Genomic DNA, 20,714 nt, shown 5'->3' with positions numbered 1-20,714 from the left:
TCTGGGTCTCCGGAAAGTAAACCCTGCTGCCTTCAAAGCCAGAAGTTCTGGATGCTCATCTTCTTGGCACAGGACCCTGGGGCTGGGAAGCCTGATGTGGGGCTCAGATCCCTCACTCCTTAGGGAGAACCTCTGCCGTTGTAATCGCTCTCTCGTTTGTGGGCTGCCCACCCGGGGCTATGGGTCTTGACTCAGTTAAGATCCTGCCCCTCCCACCCTTCTCGTTGTAGTTCCTTCTTTATATCTTTACCTGTAGAAGATCTTTTCTGGTAGGGTTTGGTCTTTTTCATAAATAGTTATTGTATAAACAGTTGTAATTTTGTTGTGCTGGATAAAAACAGATCAGCTCAGGGCTTCCCACTCGGCCATCGTGGGAATGCTTTCTCTGCACACATTCTTAATATTTAAAGGATTAAAAAATAAAATGTATTCAAAATGAACACTTTTTTTATAAAATATATATTTTATTAAAATATATAATTTAAAATAAACTTTTTTACTGAAATTTCGTTGAATTTTAATTTTAATTTTTAAAGTATGAAATTTTTAATTTTAATTATGTGTGTTTTCAGATAGAGTTCAAATACAGTTTTCAGAAAGTTATTTACTTCTAAAATATTCCAAAATATTTATTAAAATAAGGGCAAATGCAAGTTATTTTATGTATACTTTTATGTAAATCACTTGAATAAAGGTATAACTTAATGAGTTAAATCTCATAAGTCTAAATTTCAAAAGTAAAATCTAGACAGACCTAGAATTCAGAAGCCATCTAGTTGGCAAAGAATCAGTATCAGGCTTCACGTATATACATGGAGAACTACATGTATACAGACTTGGAAAGTAATAGGAATCACTTAATATTCAGGGTATTCCCCAGCTAGCATGTGCACCTGTTTTGCATGCTGCCTTGACTCATGAGTCAAAGCAAATGCCTGAATTGGATCCAAAGAAAATGGGTGCTTGTTAATACTTTGTTATGCAATAATCTATTGTGTTTATGCTATCCAGAGAAAGAAACTAGTGAGTTACTTTACCCCTTCTCTTACCTAAGTGTTTCCATAGCTCGAATTCCTTCCCATAGGCCAAAGCTGTACCTGTATCTGTTGGCAGCGATGGCAGCCTGCAAACCTTGGTAGCATTTGGACACAGTCACCTTTTGTTTCTAGGATGCAGAACAAAAGATAGTCCAAACTGTTTCTGTGGGGCTTGGAGGGTATTAATAGTAAAAGCAAGTGGTGAGTGAGTCACAAAAGCAGACGTTTAGAGTTCTGGCTTGCTCCTTGCCAGCACCCTGTCGGGTCCCAAGTGACAGAGGAGCCCACAGGCTATTAAGTTTTGAGTTTGTACTTGCGGTATGATGTGTGGGCCTGAGGGCAAGGGTCTTCCCTTATCTGGATTTCAGAGTAGTGTGGCATTAAGTTCCTGCCTGTAAGTTTATCAAATAAATGTTTCCTCTTAAGGTATGGAGGGATACTAGACATCTGAAGGGCCAGGGTAGGAGGAGAGCCAACATCGAAAGGGGAAGGAGAGAAATGGATTTGGAGGGACCTGAGGCAAAATATCACCTAATTCATAATTTTGCTTGAGAGTTTTGGTCTGTATGTTCTAGTTTATTACTCTTGTTTCTGTTAATGTGTTTATGTGTGTGTGAGTGTGTATGTATGTTTTCTCTCTGTTTCTTGGCTCTGAAAATTGTCTTAAGTTAATTATTGTTTGGATAATTTGCAAATCTTTGATTTGGGATTGTGTTCCCTCTTGTGTTCATCACTGGGATTTAAGTCCCTCTATAGTCAGGTTTTGGAAAGCAGGATGCCCTCAGTTTCCTTATAACAAAGTAATCCCTTCAATTAGTGTGTTCAGCCTGGAATGTAAAGGATGCTTCTACTATGAATCACAGCTCTTGGCTTGAAGGAGAGTCATGGACCTCAGCCAGAAGTTCTCAGATGACAAAGTCAACCTGCATATAGTTAAGGATATTTGGGGTTTGGTTGTGTCTAGACTTGTAGCCAGAATTGGCCCAGATTTTAATATTGATCAGGGATAAAGGTATTTAATAATAACATTTTTGTGTCTATTCCCCAGTACAGTATGTCCACATGAAAATAACAGTTTTAAGCTAAAGTTTTTGGTCAAGAGAGAAAAAACAAGTCACATACTAGAAAATCTTGCTAAAGAAATGTCAACAGAAAAGTCACAGGTTGCAAAATAAGTTTAGCTCAACTTAAAAGGTAAAGAAGAAACCATCTGGCTTAGGAGTTGGATGTGGTTCCTCTCCTTTTCAACCATCTTAATTCTTTAAGTGTTAAATATCCGGGCCAAAAATGTGGTCTACTCATTCACATCCGCAGTATTACTCAGGGATTATGCCTTCTACTTTGATTCATGTTTTATTCATGCTTACAAGTTTTCATTCTTTCTGGCACTTTGTATCAGGCTAAAAGTAGTCAAAGTATGAACGCTTGCAGATAAATAGAAAAATATTGGTACGCTGTCACTCTTTAAGTCACCAGAATTCTCATCTTTTTCAGAAAAGCACATTAAAGCATTCAGATTATTTCTTATGTCTGTTCTACACAGGACCTAACGATGACTTTTGCATTTTGTAAAATTTCAAGTCTGTCTCTAGCAATTCACTTTGCCTTTCCCTCAGATGTGCTTTTTTCTTCCTTTTTGAAATACTGCTAATAAGAGTCGATTGGAACACAGCATTGTTGGCAAACCAAACTTTATTAAACGTTTGATTTTTATCTGTTATAGAACATGAAAATCAGAGGTTATGCAAGAGCACCGATTATATGAATTTGCATTTCAAAGTGAAATGGTTTTATAATGAATATGTGCGAGAACTTCCTGCCTTCAAGGATGCCGTTCCTGAGTACTCCTTGTAAGTAGTGATTTTCACCCTCAAGTTTATTCTCAATTCATAGTCCTGTAAAATTACACCTGAATTATGCAGCCCTAAAAATCTCTTCACAAAATCTTCATTTGAATGCAGGCGTTTCTATTATAAAATTAACATTAAATGATTTGCATGTCTTTGGGAACCACATTTAATTGAATTGTGTTGCCTTTTTCAAGTATGCCTTACTTGGATATTCAACTCAGAGAGAAAGAGATATATAATGCATAATACATAATGGCTTCCATAATGAGATTATTTATTGTAAAAGTGCTTTAGCTCAGATTTTGTTGGGAAAATGAGGGGTGCCTGTATTTGGCTCTATATAATCAGATTTTCCATTATTTCAAACTGAAAAAAAGTCTTAGAAATTCCTATTTCTAAAACAGAAGTCATTATTAAACAGGTAACATTTTTCGTAAATGCATCTCTATCAAATATATTTGTAATCACACAATCAGATTTCTAAAGTCTGCATTTACTATATATCAGAAGTCTGTTTCATTCTATTGAGGGAGAGGAGGTCTTCCATATTCCAAGCACCGTGCCCAGGCTTGTGGGACAATGGTGAACAAAATGAAGACCTCACCCTGAAAGGAGCTTATACTCAAGGAGATACTGATAAGTAAAAAAATCATGATAAAGCAAGGCAAAGCAAAATAAATACTTGTTCAATGGTGTCTCACAGAAGAGAGACATTACCTATTTGGGAGACTCTACACAGTATTTATGGATGGGGTAGCGTTTGATGTAGACTGTGAAAATTTTGTCAGGTTATGACAAGGAAAGGGAGAAAAGCATTAAGATGGAAAATTATGAGCATAATTATAGCAGTAGGAGTATATGGGCTCTGGTCCATGGGAAATAGCATCATTCCAGTGGAGGACAGGGCATTTTTACAAAATGAGTAGAAAGTGATATAGGAGAAGTGATTCTGAACTAGATTATATAAATAAGTACTGTGATGCTTTTACCACTTTCACTAAGCATTGTGGGAGTTGGAAGAGGCAGAGGATAGAGGACGGGGAAGAGATTTAAAAGGTAGTGAGTAATGTGATGATGAGATTAGAACTGCTCATTAATATAACTTTTCTTACAGTTTATAAGATACACTAGGATACTACGACAACTTAAAAGTTACACAAATAATAGAGACATTCTAGTAAGAATGTAAATAATGAAGATGTGTGGGAGAGAAATTTTGAAGATACAATGTACAGAATTTGTCAACTAAAGATGTATGAGGATAAAATAAAGGAAGAGTTAAACATGAAGTATGTGTGCCTAAGTCAGAAAAGAAATCGTGGTGTAAATTACACAATATTTTTCACTAAGCAATAATGAAATGTGGCCTATCTTAACTTGTGGATTACCGCTAAAACAGGAAATAGAGACAAATTTATAGCTTTAATTCTACATAAAGGAAAAAAGTCTATACAATCCATAATACAAGTTAGCAGAAGAAATATTTAAAAGCAATTCCAGTCAAAAGAAAATAATATGACCTGGAATAAAAGTAAAATGGAAAATTTAAGGAGAAATTACAAAGCTAAAAGTTTGTTTTTCGAAAGACTACAAAAATAAAAAAAAGACTTAGCAAGGCCAATGAAAAAGAAGAGATGTCACAAATTATCACTGTCAGGAAAGGAGATCACTAAAGATCATACAAAGATTAAAAAATAATAAGAGAATATTTATGGTAATACATTTAAAAGCTAGGTAAAATATATAAATTCCTTTAAATACTAAGCTGGCATAGGAAAAAAGGTAAAATCTAAATGGGCCTATAACTGTTTTAAAATTTGAATCTTTAATTAAAAATCATGTCACATTTAAAACTCCAGGTCCAGATGGCTCCAAATGGAATTCTTCCAACTGTTTAAGAAAGATCAACAATATTACACAAATATTCCAGAGAAGGCAGGAATATTCTCAAATCATTTTTGAGGTCAGCATATTTTTACTACTAGAACCTACTGAGAACATGAAAAATAAGAATAATTACAGTCCTATTTCTCTCTGAACATAGTTTAAAAGAAAAACTCAAAATATTAGCCAATAGAATTAAGTGGTTTATAAAAAGGCTAATATAACATGACCAAGGGGAGTTTATCCCTGGAATCTGAGATTAGTTAAACATTTTAAAAGCATGGAATGTAATTCACCTTATTTAAAGAATGAGGGAGAAAATCCTTATGGTCATTACACTAAACAAATAATAATAATTAGGTAAAACAGAACATCAGTTTATTATTAAAATCTCTTAGCAAGTTAGGAACAGAAGGGACCTATCTTAACCTAATAAATGACACCCTGCCTTCCAAAAAAATAACTATACAAACGTTATGCTTATGAATAAAGTTTTGTGAACTTCAAGAATGAGACTGCTAGCTAGTAACATCACTTTTTCTTAACATTGTACTAGAAATCCTAGCCAGTACAATGAGACAAGAAAAGGGAAAAATATAAAGATTGTAATATCATTTAATGTATATGTAAATGATGCCATCAGTATATGTATATGGTTATGTTTATGTATAATTGTGCATCTAGAGAATCCAAAAGAAACTATTAGGAAAACTAATAGAATTTAAAATGTGAATATAGTAAGTCCATATACAATTTATTTGAATTTCTATATGATATCCACAGTTAGAAAATTACACATAAATCATACCATTTAAATAGCATTAAAACTATGATACACAAATGTGATGAAAGACTGCATGCCCTCTATTCAAGTAACTATAAAAATATTACTAAGAGAATTACTGAAGATGAATTAAATAAAATATACAATGTTCCTAAAAAGATGCATTATTGTAAAGATATAGTAGTTCTCTCCACATTGACTTACAGATTCAATGCAGTCCCATAAAAAGTCCAGCAGCTACTTTTGTGCAAATTGCCAAGTGTATTTTAAAAATGTTCTATATAGAAAGGCAAAGGGCTAAGAATAGGCAAGGCAATCTTGAAGAGGAAATACAAAACTTGGAGAACTCTGCTATCAGTTATCAAGACATACTCAAAAGTTACAGTTATTAAAACAGTGTGGTGCTGTGCATGACAAATAGACCAATGAAACAAAGTAGGGCAGAGACAAATCCACCCATTGCTGTTACCCGATTTACATCAAAGATGCCAATTCAAGGCAGTAGGGGAAAGAATGATCTTCTAAATAAGTGGTGCTAGACAATTTTGAAAGTTAGACCATTCACAAAACCCAGTGGCAGGTGGAATGCAGATCATAAAAAGCTAGAGGTGAGCACCCAGGATCGGTACTGGAGACTAGTCAGTATAGATGAAAGCCAGATGGTAAAGCAGTAAGAAACGAGAGACTGGCCCAATACGGGACAGAGCACACAAGATTTACATTTTACAGGACTTTGAATTGTAAAGTGCGAATTGGAAACATAGCATATTTGTGTCAGCATGGGAAGGGCCAAGAAAAAGGTAGAGATTGAAGGGAAAAGAGAGCAGTATTTGAGAAGGTATTCAAGAAGTGAAGTTATAGGTCTCCAGGAGAGCAGCTGTGGAAAAGAGAATGAAGAGAGATTCGTGGTCCTGAATTACTCTCAGATAAGAAGACAGTAGCATTCACTGTTAATTATGTGCAAACTGCATCTTTTAAAGTATGAAATACTATTAATTTTTTTCAGGTGGTTTGAACCTTTTGTCATGCAGTGGCTAGATGAAAATGAAGATGTGTCAATGGAGTTCCTTCATGGAGCACTGGGAAGAGACAAGAAAGATGGAGTGAGTATAAATTACTCTCAGATTGCTTATTGTCAAGATTCATTCACACTGCGCACTTTGAAGCTAAAGGGAATTGTTAGGCTCACTGCTGTTAATTAAGGTTTATTTTAATCCTCTTATTACTAAAATAAAACTAAAACACAATTTTAAAGGCTGATAAGAACCCTAGGGAATTGCTAAAACAATCACCCTTTCACTCCAAGATTCTTTACTCCTTGAGTTGGTCTGAATCTACAAGTTCAGTGGGCTTGTAAGGTGCTGCCTTGTTCCCAGATTAGGAACAGACACCCTCCCAACCACTCTGGGAGCAACTCAAATGTCTAGAGTCACAGTGGCTTGCAAAACCATCCTAATGCCTGTTGAGAATGAGAAAAGGAAAGAACCAGTCCCTCAGTTCAGCAATGGAGAAACCAGTTAACAGCACCCTGTCCCATGATATGTTTTACTACACTTTCCAGAAAAGGAGATGAATGATTCTAAAATGGGTAAGCATTTCATTACTGGGAAATGAAGATCCATGATGTGAAGGTACATGATGGAGGAGATTTAGTTGTTTTTGTGAAATAATGAAGATTCTTTCTGTGGCCCCTCTGATATGCTAACTGGGATGTTGCCACCTTCTCTTCCCTCAGTTCCAGCAGACATCTGACCATGCTCTCTTCTCTTGCTCCGTGGTTGATGTCTTTGCTCAGCTTAATCAGAGCTTTGAGATTATTAAGAAACTGGAATGCCCTAATCCTGAAGCATTATCTCACTTAATGAGAAGATTTGCAAAGGTAGGTTAAGTGGAACGTATCTTTCCTTTGCTGGGACTGGCGCATGTTATTTTTCTGCACAGAACCTAAAAGATGCTATTGTTTTGTAGCAAAAGTCTTGTCTGACAACTACGCCAATTTAATTTGCTACCTCTAGGACTATAGGCTATTTCAGGTTTGTCATCTGATTTTTGTTCTGCTTTTCCTGTTTCTTACGTATGGATTTATCATCCATATCTACTTGTTATTAACATCAATGACTCAGTTATTTATAATTGAAGAGACTGCCATGGGTGGCCAGATTAATTTCCATTTCAAATGTGGTGCTTTTAGCTGAAAATCAGTCTTGGAATTTCATACTCAAACTGAAAGTATTTTTTAGCAGTAGTACATTGCAGTCCAGTGAAAAGTGTATTGGACTTGAAATCATGCAAACTGAGTTCTAATTTCAAATCAGCCAATAACTGTAGTGTGAGTTATTCCGTTCATTTTTATGAGTTTAGTTGACATACTGATCTTGAGCAACTGGATTCCTCTTAAGACTCCTTCCTACTCTTAGCATCTAAGGAGGCTTGCAAAGTGCTTACAACTTTGCCAAGAGTTTGAAGGGAAATACAAGAAATAAAAGATGCTGTCTCCACCCTTCAAATCTTAAATATATATATAATCATAATAATGAAGACAACATGACATGAACGAGTTGGAAGACAGCATGAAGGAGGACACAGTTCAGTCTCAAGCACAGTGGAATCCATAGTAAGTTGAGCAGAAGGAAAATTAACGAGAGCTGAAATAGACGAAGGGTTCCCGGGAAAACAGGGCTCATTCAGCCTAAAAAGGTGACGTTGGAAAAGTATTCTAAGCTTACAGGAGTAGCAAGAACCAAGGGAGAGGTAGAGCTGAGCTGACATGTAAAAAGCAGGGAGAAACACTCTGCTGGCAGAAAACAAAAAACAAAAGAATCTGTTCCGGGAGAAGCAGTGGGGAGGCCTGGGAGAGTGAAGATGGGTCCAGATCCTGAAGGGCTCTGGTTTCCAGGTTGAAAGTTTAGACTTAATCTTCTGAACGATTTAAGAAATGATGAGTCTTTGGAGATTTGTAAGCAGGACAGTGATACGGCTAATACAGGGCAAGGGCCTACACAGTCGTGTGTCTCAGCCGGAGGGTTAGCCTGGCTCCGTGGGTAGGATGATGGCCAAGGTCTCGGCTGTTGGTTTAACAGGTGCTCACTTTTTGCCTCACTTGCACTGTTTACTTGCCACTTTGAGAGATGTCACTATGAATTAGCATGATCTCTGACCTCAAAGAAACATATAATGCGACAGCCAGACCTGTAAACAGCTATGAAAAAGTCAAATGCTGTAATCAGTGTATCTCAGAGGTTGAAAAAGGCCTAGTATAAATGTTCATTCATATATGTTATATATATCATATGTATAATATATATACTATATAATCTATGTTTATATATATCATATATATAATGTTAAAGAAAGGAAATACCAAAACTCGGTAAAGTTACATAATATTTAGGCTGCTGTATTAACTTAGTAGGGCTGCCATGAATACAGTACTGCAGAATGATGGCAGCAACAGCAGAAATTAATTTTCTCACAGTTCTGCAAATGGTAAACCTAAGATCGGGGTGACAGCAGGTTTGGTTTCTTCTGAGGCCTCTCGTGGCTGTGCGTAGATGGTTCTCTTCTCAGTGCGTCCCCACATGGTCTTTCCTCTGTGTATGCACATGCCTGGCATTTCTCTGTGTGTCTAAACTTTCTCTTCTTATAAAGACACCAGTCGAATTGGATTAGGGCTCACACTAATGGCCTCATTTTAACTAACTCACTGGTTTTGAAGGCCCTGTCTCCAAATACAGTCGTACTCTGAGGTACCGAGAGTTATCACAAAAAAGACTAAATTTGAAATCTAGATAGTTTGGTCAAGATTCTCTGTCATCCTCCACCATTCTGCGACGCAGGGCTTCTAACTTGAGAGGTGCCACTGAAGACAGAGCACAGGCTTCAGAGGGCTGACGGAACTACGGTTGGAAGGTTAGGCCCGCATCCTCACGGGTCATAAGAATAGGCAGAGTGGCTGAACAACTTGAGTAGAAAACGAGGGGCCAATAAAGGCTTCTAAGCAGACAAGCTGTCCGCCTAAACCATATTAAAATATTTAGCTGCCATGAAATAGTGTGAACTCCAGTTTTGATGTCTGTTAACTAGGAAGATGAAAATAACCTCCCACTTTGAAAGATAATAGCTAAAAATTATTTATAGGGACTTTCTCGGTAGTCTCTGCTTCCATTTTCCCAGCATGATGACATCTGCACTGAATTCTTTGGGAGAATTATTCCCAAAAAGTCTCTTTAAGTCTTTTCCTGACTAGCAGCTGTGTTTTGGGCGACGGCCAAGGGAAAGAATGAAACGGGACCATTAGGGATAGTGTTTTTAAAAGTATGTCACATGCTATTCTGGGAACTCTGTAAGGCTTGTACTGGAAGCAGGATCGTATGAGAATTTAATAATCTCAGAGTTAATATATTTAGTAACACACTATCATAATTGCATATATGATAAAAGTAATTAGGATTTATCTTCAGAGTAGTCAGGTAGCAGATTATGTAAGGTGGGGACCAGGAGGCACTGAAAGGGAGAGGAAGGGAAATGAGCTGAGCAAGAAGCAGGAAGAAAAGTAGGCTCCACGTGTCACTTAGGAAATGGGAGCTTTTACTGACAGAGTAAAATAATTTCAGTGAAGTAAAGCATTTCTTTATTTTTTTATTGAAGTACAGTCAGTTACAGTGTGTCAATTTCTGGGGTACAGCACAGTGTCCCAGTCATGCATATACATACGTATATTTGTTTTCATATTCTTTTTCATTAAAGGTTATTATAAGTTATTGAATATAGTTCCCTGTGCTAGATAGAAGAAACTTAATTTTTTAATCTATTTTTATATACTGGTTAACATTTGCAAATCTCAAACTTCCAAATTTATCCTTTCCTACCTCCTTTCCCCTGGTAACCATGAAGATTGTTTACTGTGTCTGCAAGTCTGTTTCTGTTTTATAGATGACTTCATTAGTGTTATTTTTCTTTATCTTTTTTTTAGATTCCACATATGAGTGATATCATATGGTATTTTTCTAACTCTTTCTGGTTATTTCACTTCGAATGACAATCTCTAGGTCCATCCCTGTTGCTGCAGATGGCATTAGTTTATTCTTTTTATGGCTGAGTAGTATTCCATTGTATAAATATATCACAATTTCTTTATTCAGTCATCTGTCAATGGACATTTAGGTTGCTTCCGTGTCTTGGCTACTGTATATAGTGCTGCAATGAACACTGGAGGTGCCTGTATATTTTTAAATTAGAATTCCCTCCAGATATATGCCCAGAAGTGGGATTGCTGGATCATATGGTAAGTCTAATTTTAGTTTTACAGAGATTCCTCAAACTATTTTCCACAGTGGCTGCACCAAACTACATTCCCACCAGCAGTGTAGGAGGGTTCCCTTTTCTCCACAGACTCTACAGCATTTGTCATTTGTGGACTTTTGAGTGATGGCCATTCTGACTGGTGTGAGGTGATACCTCGTTGTAGTTGTGATTTGCAATCTCTGATAATTAGTGATACTGAGCTTTTTTTCATGTGCCTATTGATCATTTGTATTTCTTCCTTGGAGAATTGCTTGTTTAGGTCTTCTGTCCATTTTTAGATTGGATTTTTGTTGTTGTTATTAAGTTGTATGAGCTGTTTACATATTCTGAAAATTAAACCCATGTCAGTCTCATCTTTCGCAAATATTTCCTCCTATTCTGTAGGTTGTCTTTTTGTTTTGCTTATCGTTTCCTTTGTTGTGCAAAAGCGTACAACTTTAATTAGGTCCCATTTGTTTATTTTTGCTCTTATTTCTATTTCCTGTGTAGGCTGCCCTAGGAGAACATTGCTAAGATTTATGGCAGAGAATTTTTTGCCTATGTTTTCTTATAGGAGATTTATCATGTCTTATATTTAAGTCCTTAAGCCATTTTGAGTTTATTTTTGTGTATGAAGTGAGGGAGTATTCTAAGTTCATTGATTTACATGCAGCTGTCCAGTCTTCCCAACACAACTTGCTGAAAAGACTCTCTTCTCCATTGTATATTCTTGCCTCCTTTGTCGAAGATTAATTGACCATAGGTCTGTGGGTTTATTTCTGGGCTCTATTCTATTCCATTGATCCGTATGTCTGTTTTTATGCCAATACCACGCTGTTTTGATGACTGCTGCTTTGGCAATTCTGGGTCTTTTGTACTTCCATATAAATTTTAGGATTATTTGTTCTAGTTCTATGAAAAATGTCCTCAGTAATTTGATAGGGATTGTATTAAATCAGTAGATCGCCTCGGGCAGTATGGCCATTTTAATGATATTGATTCTTCTAATCCAAGAGCGTGGGATATCTTTCCATTTCCTTAAGACATCTTTAATTTCCTTAGTCATCATTTTATAGTTCTCCGTATATGTCTTTACTTCTTTGGTCAGATTTATTCCAAAGTATTTTTTGATGCAATTTTAAAACAGTGTTTCTTTACTTTCCTTTTCTGATATTTCATTGTTAGTGTAAAGAAATGCCACTGATTGCTGTACGTTAATCTTGTATCCTGCTACCTTGCCAAATTCTTTTATCAGCTCTAGTTGTTTTTGTGTGAACCCTTTAGGGTTTTCTATAGGATGGGATCCTTATATCAAAATATACTGAAATTATCTTTTCTTTATGTGACTTGGACTGATTTAAATCCTCTCCTGGAGAGAAGACACATGAATGGTATCTGCAGACAATTTTGAGGAGTTAGTAGTATAAAATGGATCTTAAAGGGATGATGTGTACTTACTAAAGCATATATAAGACTGAATAATGTATCAAACAAATGCTTCGAATTTCAGAGCACGTACATTCAGGGGCTGTGATGAACTACAAAATGGGCCCATGGATAGTGAACATTCCTGTGGCTATATTGCTTCTCGTGGCCAGCAAGGGAGGTTAATTTAAAAAGGAGAAATGGGAAGTAACAATATTTTCAGCACCATTTAAAAACAAAAACAAATGTCAACCAACTCCTGGCTCTGGGTTGGTAATACTATGGTGTTTGAGACCCCCATGTTCCTTGTTCTCTGGGAACCTATTCAGAATTTCAAAAAATTAATGAATTATCATTAATTATCCCTTATTCTTTATCACTTTGTGCTAATCACTCTATAGTTGCACTTATTCTTCACAACCACCTCAAGAGATAGATAAAATTATTTTTCCTAATTTTTCAAATGACAAAACAAGCTCAGAAAGTTTAAATAATTCAAACTAGTCTAGAAACAGTATGAATGGAATGCTTTCAACCACTAGGCTGTACTACGTTGACATTCTGGTGTCATCAGAAATCAGTTCGTAAGTTGGACAGCAGAATCTCACCATGTATTTTTACCCTTTAGGCCAAATCTGGGCATTTGTAGGGGATTCTATTTTATGTTGGATGTGTGAAAACACAGTAAGTATATAAAGCTCTGAAGTGACATTACTCATGTCACTGAACAAAGGCTGCATTCTTCCTGTCCTCTGTGTTGCTGTAATGCTTCGTGCATTAAATGTGACTGCAGAGATGCAAGATGCATTTGGACCAAGGTTCCTGTCTTCCTAATTGTAGGAGTAACACCCCTACATGGGCCGACCAGCAGTCCTGACAGGATAGGTAGCCTACCCTTACTAGTGGGGCATTACCTCAGGAGACCAGAGGGGCTTTGAGTAATTGATGGTCATCGCTACTCGGTAGTACCAGAATCTGCACGCCCCATCAGAGCAGATGGAGGCTGGGAGTTACTTTAGTCATCCTCTCTGACCCTTTAAATACAGCAGAACCCCTTGCTTCACTGCCCAAATCCTATTAAAATTTCACTGTATTTGATCTGGGGCTTTTGGAATGCTAGTTCCTTTGCTGTGTTTGTAAAAGAATTGTCTACACCTCATGACAATCTTTTCATACCAGGCCTTGCTAGGTTCCCTTCCATCAACAGGTTCTCTCTGAAGAGTTACTTCTATCTTCCTGTGCATTAGGTAAGACAATGGTTCTCAAATTTTAGCTGGCATTGGTTTCACTTGGAGGCTTGTTAAAACAGAAATTGTTTGGCTTCAACCTCAGAATTACCGACTCAGGCGATCTGGGATAGGATCAGGGAATTTGTCTTTCCAGCACATTCGCAGGCGATGCTTATGATGCTGTTGGAGACATGTCTTAACTAACTACAGTTGACCCTTGAACAACACAGGTTTGAGGTGGGGGGGGGGTCTACTTAAATACGTATTTTTTTTAATAGTAAGTACTACAGCACCTGTGGTTGGTTGAAACCGGGGATATGGGGGAGATGGAAGAACACAGAGGCTGACTGTAATTTATCAGTGAACTTTTAACTGTGCACAGGGTTGGTGCCCCTAGCCCCCTGGTTGTTCAAGACTCAACTACACTCACTAGTATTCGTTAAAGAACTAATGTCTGGTAGTGATTTTACTTTGGTGAATAAATTAGAATGAAATTGAACTCGCCCCTAAAATGTACATGAACACTTTCATTCAGGTGGACTTTGTATACGCAAAGAAATGTATGTTATTACAGCCAGTTACTGACAACTCTTACAGTCACAAGGCCTTCAACTATGTCCTACGTGGCTGAGCCCTTTTCCTTAACTGCAGCCTATCCTGGCTTGCTAATCATTGGCATTTGTAAGCTACCGGGTGTGAGATCCTAGGATCAGTTGTCTCCCAGCAGGAATTGAAGGGACTAGGGTTTGCCTATGAAGTAGAGGCAAGAATTAAACCATGGGGATCCCCTGAGAATAATCAGAAGAGAATGACAAATATTATATGGTATCACTCAGATGTGGAATCTAAACAAAAAAAAAGATACAAGTTCTATTTTCAAACCAAAAATAGACTCATAGACATAGAAAACAAACTATGGTTACCAAAAGGGAACAGAAAGAGAGGGATAAATAAGAAATTGGGGATTAACAGACACATTACTACAAGAAATTGAATGTATTTGCTGTGCTATACAGTAGGCCCCTGTTGTTTATCTATAGTTATATATAATAGAAAAAGAATCTGAAAAGAAAATATATCTATGTATATGTATAACTGAATCACTTTGCTGTACACCTCAAACTAACCTTTTTCTTTCATTTTTAAATTTTTATTGGATATCTGGATTCCCCTGCCCAAACTAAATCTTGAACAAGCGATACTCTGAGTTGCAACAAGCTCCTAAAGTCAGGCTTTTGTTGGTTTTTGCAATATAGTGAAATGGTCCCTACAGCTTACACTGTCATAAGAACCTGTAAGTTAAGAGTAATGTTCATATGTATGAGTGGATCAGCATTCCTTGGCAAGTCCCAAAGTAATTGTCAACATTATGTCTAAAGTGAAATTTGAACAGCTGCATTTGGATGATCCTTCAGTCTGACACACCACCTGTTTTCCTAGATTTATTGGTCTACTGCTTGACAAGATTTTATATTTTCCAAGACTGATTTTCTATTTAAATTGATACATATTATCAGTTTACTTTGTACTTCCACAAAATACGGTTTTCTTTCTGCCCATTATCCCTAATTTCAGGTATTGATTGTGATTTTTAAAGTCTGTGAAACAAGCTCATAGTCCCGCTTGGTGAATTCAGGTTTGTGAATGAAGCGTATCTCCTTCAGCTTAACTCCTTGGGGTGTCCCCCCAACTTGATTTTGAACCACAAAGAAAATTCAGATACAGAATATAAAAGCTTTTTTGGTCTCTCCTTTTCTGTGAGAGATGATGATCTGTATCTACCACTATTGCTGCTTTCTCCCTTCTAAGAAAATCATGTCCACGTTTGGCTTGTGAGCGTTCCAACTACGTAAGTAGCAGCAGCAGGATGCAAGCTCATCAATATGTCTTTAAGTAACTGAAATAACAATGACTAATGAAGTTTGTTCGTTTTCCCTTGTTTTGCATAATTAATGGAAGCAGAGGGCGTCCTTAAACTCAAAGAGTTATTAGGTGGAGAAGGAAAGTGTGAAATTAGAATGAAAAAGAAGCAAGATTCAGCAATACTTTTAGCAAATAATGCATCAATAAATAACATACTAAATTAAAGGTAAATGTATTGAGATAGTGGGATGCAGCAAAAGCTGAAGTTTCGGTTTTAAGAGATGCTCTTTGTTATTAGTCTCCTTATCACAGACAATTAGTAAACATATTCATTGCTAAGTGACATGTATGGGAATGTTCTGGTCCCACTCATAATGAGGTATTTAGGAATATTCCAGACATTTGAAAAAATCACCACCACGAGGAATTTTGTCCTGGTAGATATGCATGTGTGTAGAAAAATAAATACATGTGTAGAGACAGCTACTTACTTGAACACATTTTATGTTTTTTCCCCTAGACCATCAATAAAGTCCTGCTTCAGTATGCCGCAATCGTATCAAGTGATTTCCGTTCCTACTGTGATAAGGAAAATGTGGTAAGTAAAGATGTCTCTACTTTCAAACATTCCTCAGTTGAGAACCACTTCTTGAAACTAAGGACTAAGCAGAGGCAGTTGTTTTCTTTCTACCTTCTTACAGGATGATAGAAAAATAAGAGTCTCAAGAAATTGTCTGAAAATTTTCTAGTAGTCCGGAACTGGTACAAAATAGAATTCAGAGGAAGGTTGAGACATCTCACCACCAGCCACCTTGTGGTTTTCCATGATGATAACGAATTACAAATACTGGCCCCGGGAGCTAGTAATTATTTAGTGTTGACACCAACTAGTGTAGTTTTGGCACCAATACCAAAAGGAATATAATTTAGCCTTTCAGTTTTTAAATAAATTGAAAAGGATGGATAATGGAAAGAGTGATGCTGATTTCTACTCTGAATTATTAACTTAGCCGTTTATTTTCTGGATGAAAATAAACAATAAAAAGAACAAAGAGAAGCAGGATAAACTAAAGTAATTTGGAATATAATCAGGGTTATTTCATGATGGGAGGTAAAATCTTTCTTATTCACCATATGTAATATTTATTAGGAGAACACAGGATTTTTTTTAAAGCACTGAAAAAAATATTTTAAAAGTTAGTACTAGAGTTTTCAAGAGGAGAATCAGGTAAATCATTTCCCACTATCAGGCAAGTCTGAAAGAGAATTCTTGCTGAAACCCCATTGACCTCTTGCTGACAGCTCATTAAGGTCAGTCAGTCCCAACGGTTCCTGAGGGTCCCAGAAGATACATCTTTCCCTTAAATGAAAATGCTGCCCAGAAATTTTAATAAATTGCCGGGATATCTCAGCAGCGATTTCTAATTGTCATTGATTGTAAAATACTCTAGTAGGCAAGATGGAGTATTCCTTTATCTGTTGAAAGCATAGAGTTATGATTAAATAAAATTAAATTCATCATACATTTGAAAAGTATTATATTGAAAATCAAAACAGTGCCAGGTAATTTCAGAAAAGATTCTGACAAATAGGATAACCAAACTGAAGATTCTAAAAGGTGGCTATGAATCATCAAAGCTAATTCCTGTCACTCAGAAAGGAAAAGTAGCCTGGAAAGATCCCTGCAGACTTCTACTCTAGGTGTTAATATTTGTAGTACATTATTTTTTAAATGAGAAAAAAATCATAAATCAGTGTTTATTGTATTCTATGCATTTTTCTCTATTTTATACTTTTCAAAATACATTTCTATAAAGAAATGTCCTTGAAACTTGCTTTTCCTTCCTCACTGCTATTCTTTCCTAATTGCTAATATCTTGACCAGTCTTAGACACTCATTCAAATGTCAAGTATCATTTTAGTTTTTCTATGAAAGGATATCAGCTAACCACTTAAACTTTCAGCTGAGATAAATTACAGTGCTTTTGTACACTTGTGTGTGTACATATCATTGTTACAGATTTCTTTAAATATCAAGAACATTTTTTATTTTCTCTGTATATGTATGATAATATTTCTACTTCAAATTGCACTAGCCTTTTTTTAATTGAAGTATAGTCAGTTACAGTGTGTCGATTTCTGGTGTACAGCACAATGTCCCTGTTATGCATATGTGTGTATATATATATACACACACACATATATTTGTTCTCATATTCTTTTTCAGTAAAGGTTATTACAAGATATTGAATATAATTCCCTGTGCTATACAGAAGAAATTCATTTTTTATCTATTTTTGTATATAGTGGTTAACATTAGACATCTTCTGAGATGACTGTAACATTTGCTTTCTCAGGGGTCAGAATTAAAGACAACAGTAAAACAAAATATTTGTGACAGAATAATATTTTTTCTTCTGAAACATTTTAAATGTGGAATGGGTCCCAAGTTTTTAATCCATTTTTCCACACTCCACATTGTAGCAAAGCAACATTATCTAAATCAGAATTCCCTGATTTTGTGTACTTTTAAAAATTCTTTCTTCCACTCAGAAACATACTTTGGTGGAATTTAAGAAATGCAACAAACTATTGGTTACCAGTGGGGAGAAGGGAGGTGCAATATGGGGGTAAGAGATTAAGAGGTACAACCTATCAGGTATAAAATAAGCTACAAGGATGTACTGTACGGCACAGGGAATATAGCCACTATTTTATAACAACTATAAATGGGTTATAACATTTAAAATTGTGAATCACTATATTGTACACCTGTAATTTATACAATATTGTCCATCAACTATACTTCAATTAAAAAAAAAGAAACATACTTTGGTCACGTAGAAACGGCCATAGTCTGAACAGAGCAACTTTCATATTCCTTGTATTTTAGGTTCCTAACTTTGTTTCAGGTTTAGATAAAATGAAATACATTATGGCTTTTTTTTTTCAGGGAAAAGCCAAAATATACAAATAAAAAGATTAGAGATTAACTTCAAACGTAGGTCATTTTGTCTAACTAAACTCATCAACAAATGATGCTTCTGAATTAGGTTAATGTTCCCTTCACTGGAGGTGTTTTCGTATTTGTTTTTTCATTTTCAAGAGAGCTGTTTAAAGTAAAACTGTTCCCTGATTAGGTTTAAGGTAGATTCGTGTAATTTAGTTCTCAGAAAAATTGAAATTTGAATGTTTCAAGGTCAGGGAGAGCTTAGTGAAAGAGGAGATCTCAGACTTTGTTTTAGCTCCCTCTGGATAACTGCCTCTCCTCCTGGGGGCAACGGCAGTCCATGCCAAGCGAGCCCAGGTGTCTCTGTTCATTTTGTTTCTTAGTTCTTTTTCCACCGGAAATGATCACACTAAAAGGGCTTGGAAGTTGGCTCAATTGGCAAAGCTGGTACTAAAGTGCAGTTACACGTGTCAAAAAAGATGCTACCCAGCTAGTTTAGACCCATGGGAAGCATGGTGATACAACCTTTTACTCATGTAGTCTTCTGCTTCTCATTAAGAGTCACGCTCTTCCTTAGTTCTTTGCCCTCTGCAGTGAAAAATGAAAGAACCTCAATGACTCTATCCCATAGTGGAAGAGGGTCTGTTGGTTCAGTGTGTTCACTTGGAACAAGATGCTGAATCCCCTGAAAGTCTGATCGTACATCCTACAGAAGGAGTAAGCCTGGGTCCAGCAGCTCCTCATCACAGCTGGCAACCAGGATCGTCTCTAGAACACTGTGGTTCAGCTTACTGAGCAGAATCTATATGAGAGAAATCTCTGTGCCTAAAAAATAAAACATATAAGTGCCTAGAATCAAGGGAATAGAAGTTTTAAATTGTATTCATAAATGGAAGTTAGGATGTGGTCACTTTAAGAATCAAGGAGGAAGTTTTTCCAAAGGTCAAAATAGGGTGAAAACAAGAACAAACCCTTTGCACGGATGAGCACTGACACCTCTCTGATGCCCTGTAAGTCCTTTGCATGCCGCTCTCTGATTCTGTTATTGGCTCATTTCCCAGCCCCTTGGAAGGCATCCCATTTTCATTTCTTTCACTGTTTTCTTCCCATGATCTGCTGGTTTTTCAGAATCAGTATGTAGCAAATATTAAATTATTCTATAACCATTCTGAATTTCATTTTCCAATTATAAGTTCTTTTCTGCTAATCTGAGGTCACATCTAGTCCTGTCACAGAGCTTTACATCTGTATGTGATTATACTTCTGCCTCCTTGGAAACAAGTCAAGGAGCATTGTTAAAGCATGTATTATGTGTCTATGTATGAGGCTCTGTAAGAGCAAGCAGAAAAAGACAGCAGCACAGACAGGACACTTAAGGTCAGCTGGTGAGACAGTCAGAAGCAACTCAGATGTGAAGTTAAATAGAACAAATGTCAAGTGAGTGACAAAAGGATACAGTCTGGGAAAAAGAAAGCCCTAACCTGAACGATGGATATGACTCAAAGGCAAAGAGGTCCAAGTGAAGCCAAGACAGAGCCTGGAAAGCAGTTTTTTGTTTTTGTTAAACATGGTTTGGAGCCTTATAACTCAGGGCCTTGAATACTCATGTGTGGGCTTTATCTATAGGCAGAGTTTATTAAAGGATTTGAATGGTTTTGGGGGGATGGGGAGGACTTTGAAATTCGGTATTTTGGTTTTTGAAACAGTGAAGTAGCGTAAGAATTTAAACTCCCTTGTATTTCTTAAAACTCTTTAAAAAACAGAGTTTGGTTAATTTCTAAATATACTATGCCACAATGCTAAGAATAAAATCAACCTTAGTAATAGGTCTGCAATGGTTTACTGTCTAAGTATACTGTTAAATTTCATTCCCCAAGGTGGTTTTATTTTCCCTCTTCCATTCTTTACTGTTAATAGCAGAATTATTCTGTTTGCCAAATATAATAGGACTTCAGAGACAGTGTATACTACCACATTGAAAGTAAACTCATTCAGTAAGCTACTATATAAAAGATTTTCACCCTATTTTTTGTTGTTTGCTTTATTTAAAGCCCTGCATACTGATGAACAATATTCAACAACTGAGGGTTCAGCTGGAAAAAATGTTTGAATCCATGGGAGGAAAAGAGGTGAGCATGTTTTTATGCCTTCATTGCCAAATATCTACTGAGAGATCATTAACAGATATTTCTTTACTGCGGGAAGTGAGCAAATCAAGTTTATACATGGCTTAGCTAAAGAATGCCATTAACTAAGGTGGTTATTATCTACAACAGAATACTTCAGTAAACACATTGGAAGTGTGAACAGGAGGAAGGAGATGGTTGTAGCTTTCTGCAGTGTGTGTGTATAGCCATATATACACAATTAAGTATACTTGTGTATATACTAGCGATCCGTAAAGGTCCA

General features: G+C 36.4%; 1 protein-coding gene across 2 annotated transcripts in view; it reads left to right on the top strand.

Moving 5' to 3' along the window:
- Positions 1-20,714, top strand: part of UNC13C (unc-13 homolog C) — a 471,320-nt gene that overhangs the window by 361,356 nt on the left and 89,250 nt on the right. For both annotated transcript variants that reach the window (XM_031672763.2, XM_072962394.1), the window contains 5 exons: positions 2,761-2,887; positions 6,562-6,658; positions 7,291-7,434; positions 15,876-15,953; positions 20,357-20,434. In XM_031672763.2, coding sequence (XP_031528623.1) covers positions 2,761-2,887; positions 6,562-6,658; positions 7,291-7,434; positions 15,876-15,953; positions 20,357-20,434 — 524 coding nt within the window. The remainder of the gene's footprint in view (positions 1-2,760; positions 2,888-6,561; positions 6,659-7,290; positions 7,435-15,875; positions 15,954-20,356; positions 20,435-20,714) is intronic.

Source organism: Vicugna pacos, chromosome 6, assembly GCF_048564905.1.
Source record: "Vicugna pacos chromosome 6, VicPac4, whole genome shotgun sequence".
Classification (NCBI taxonomy): domain Eukaryota; kingdom Metazoa; phylum Chordata; class Mammalia; order Artiodactyla; family Camelidae; genus Vicugna; species Vicugna pacos.
This window is presented reverse-complemented; position numbering and strand designations above follow the sequence as displayed.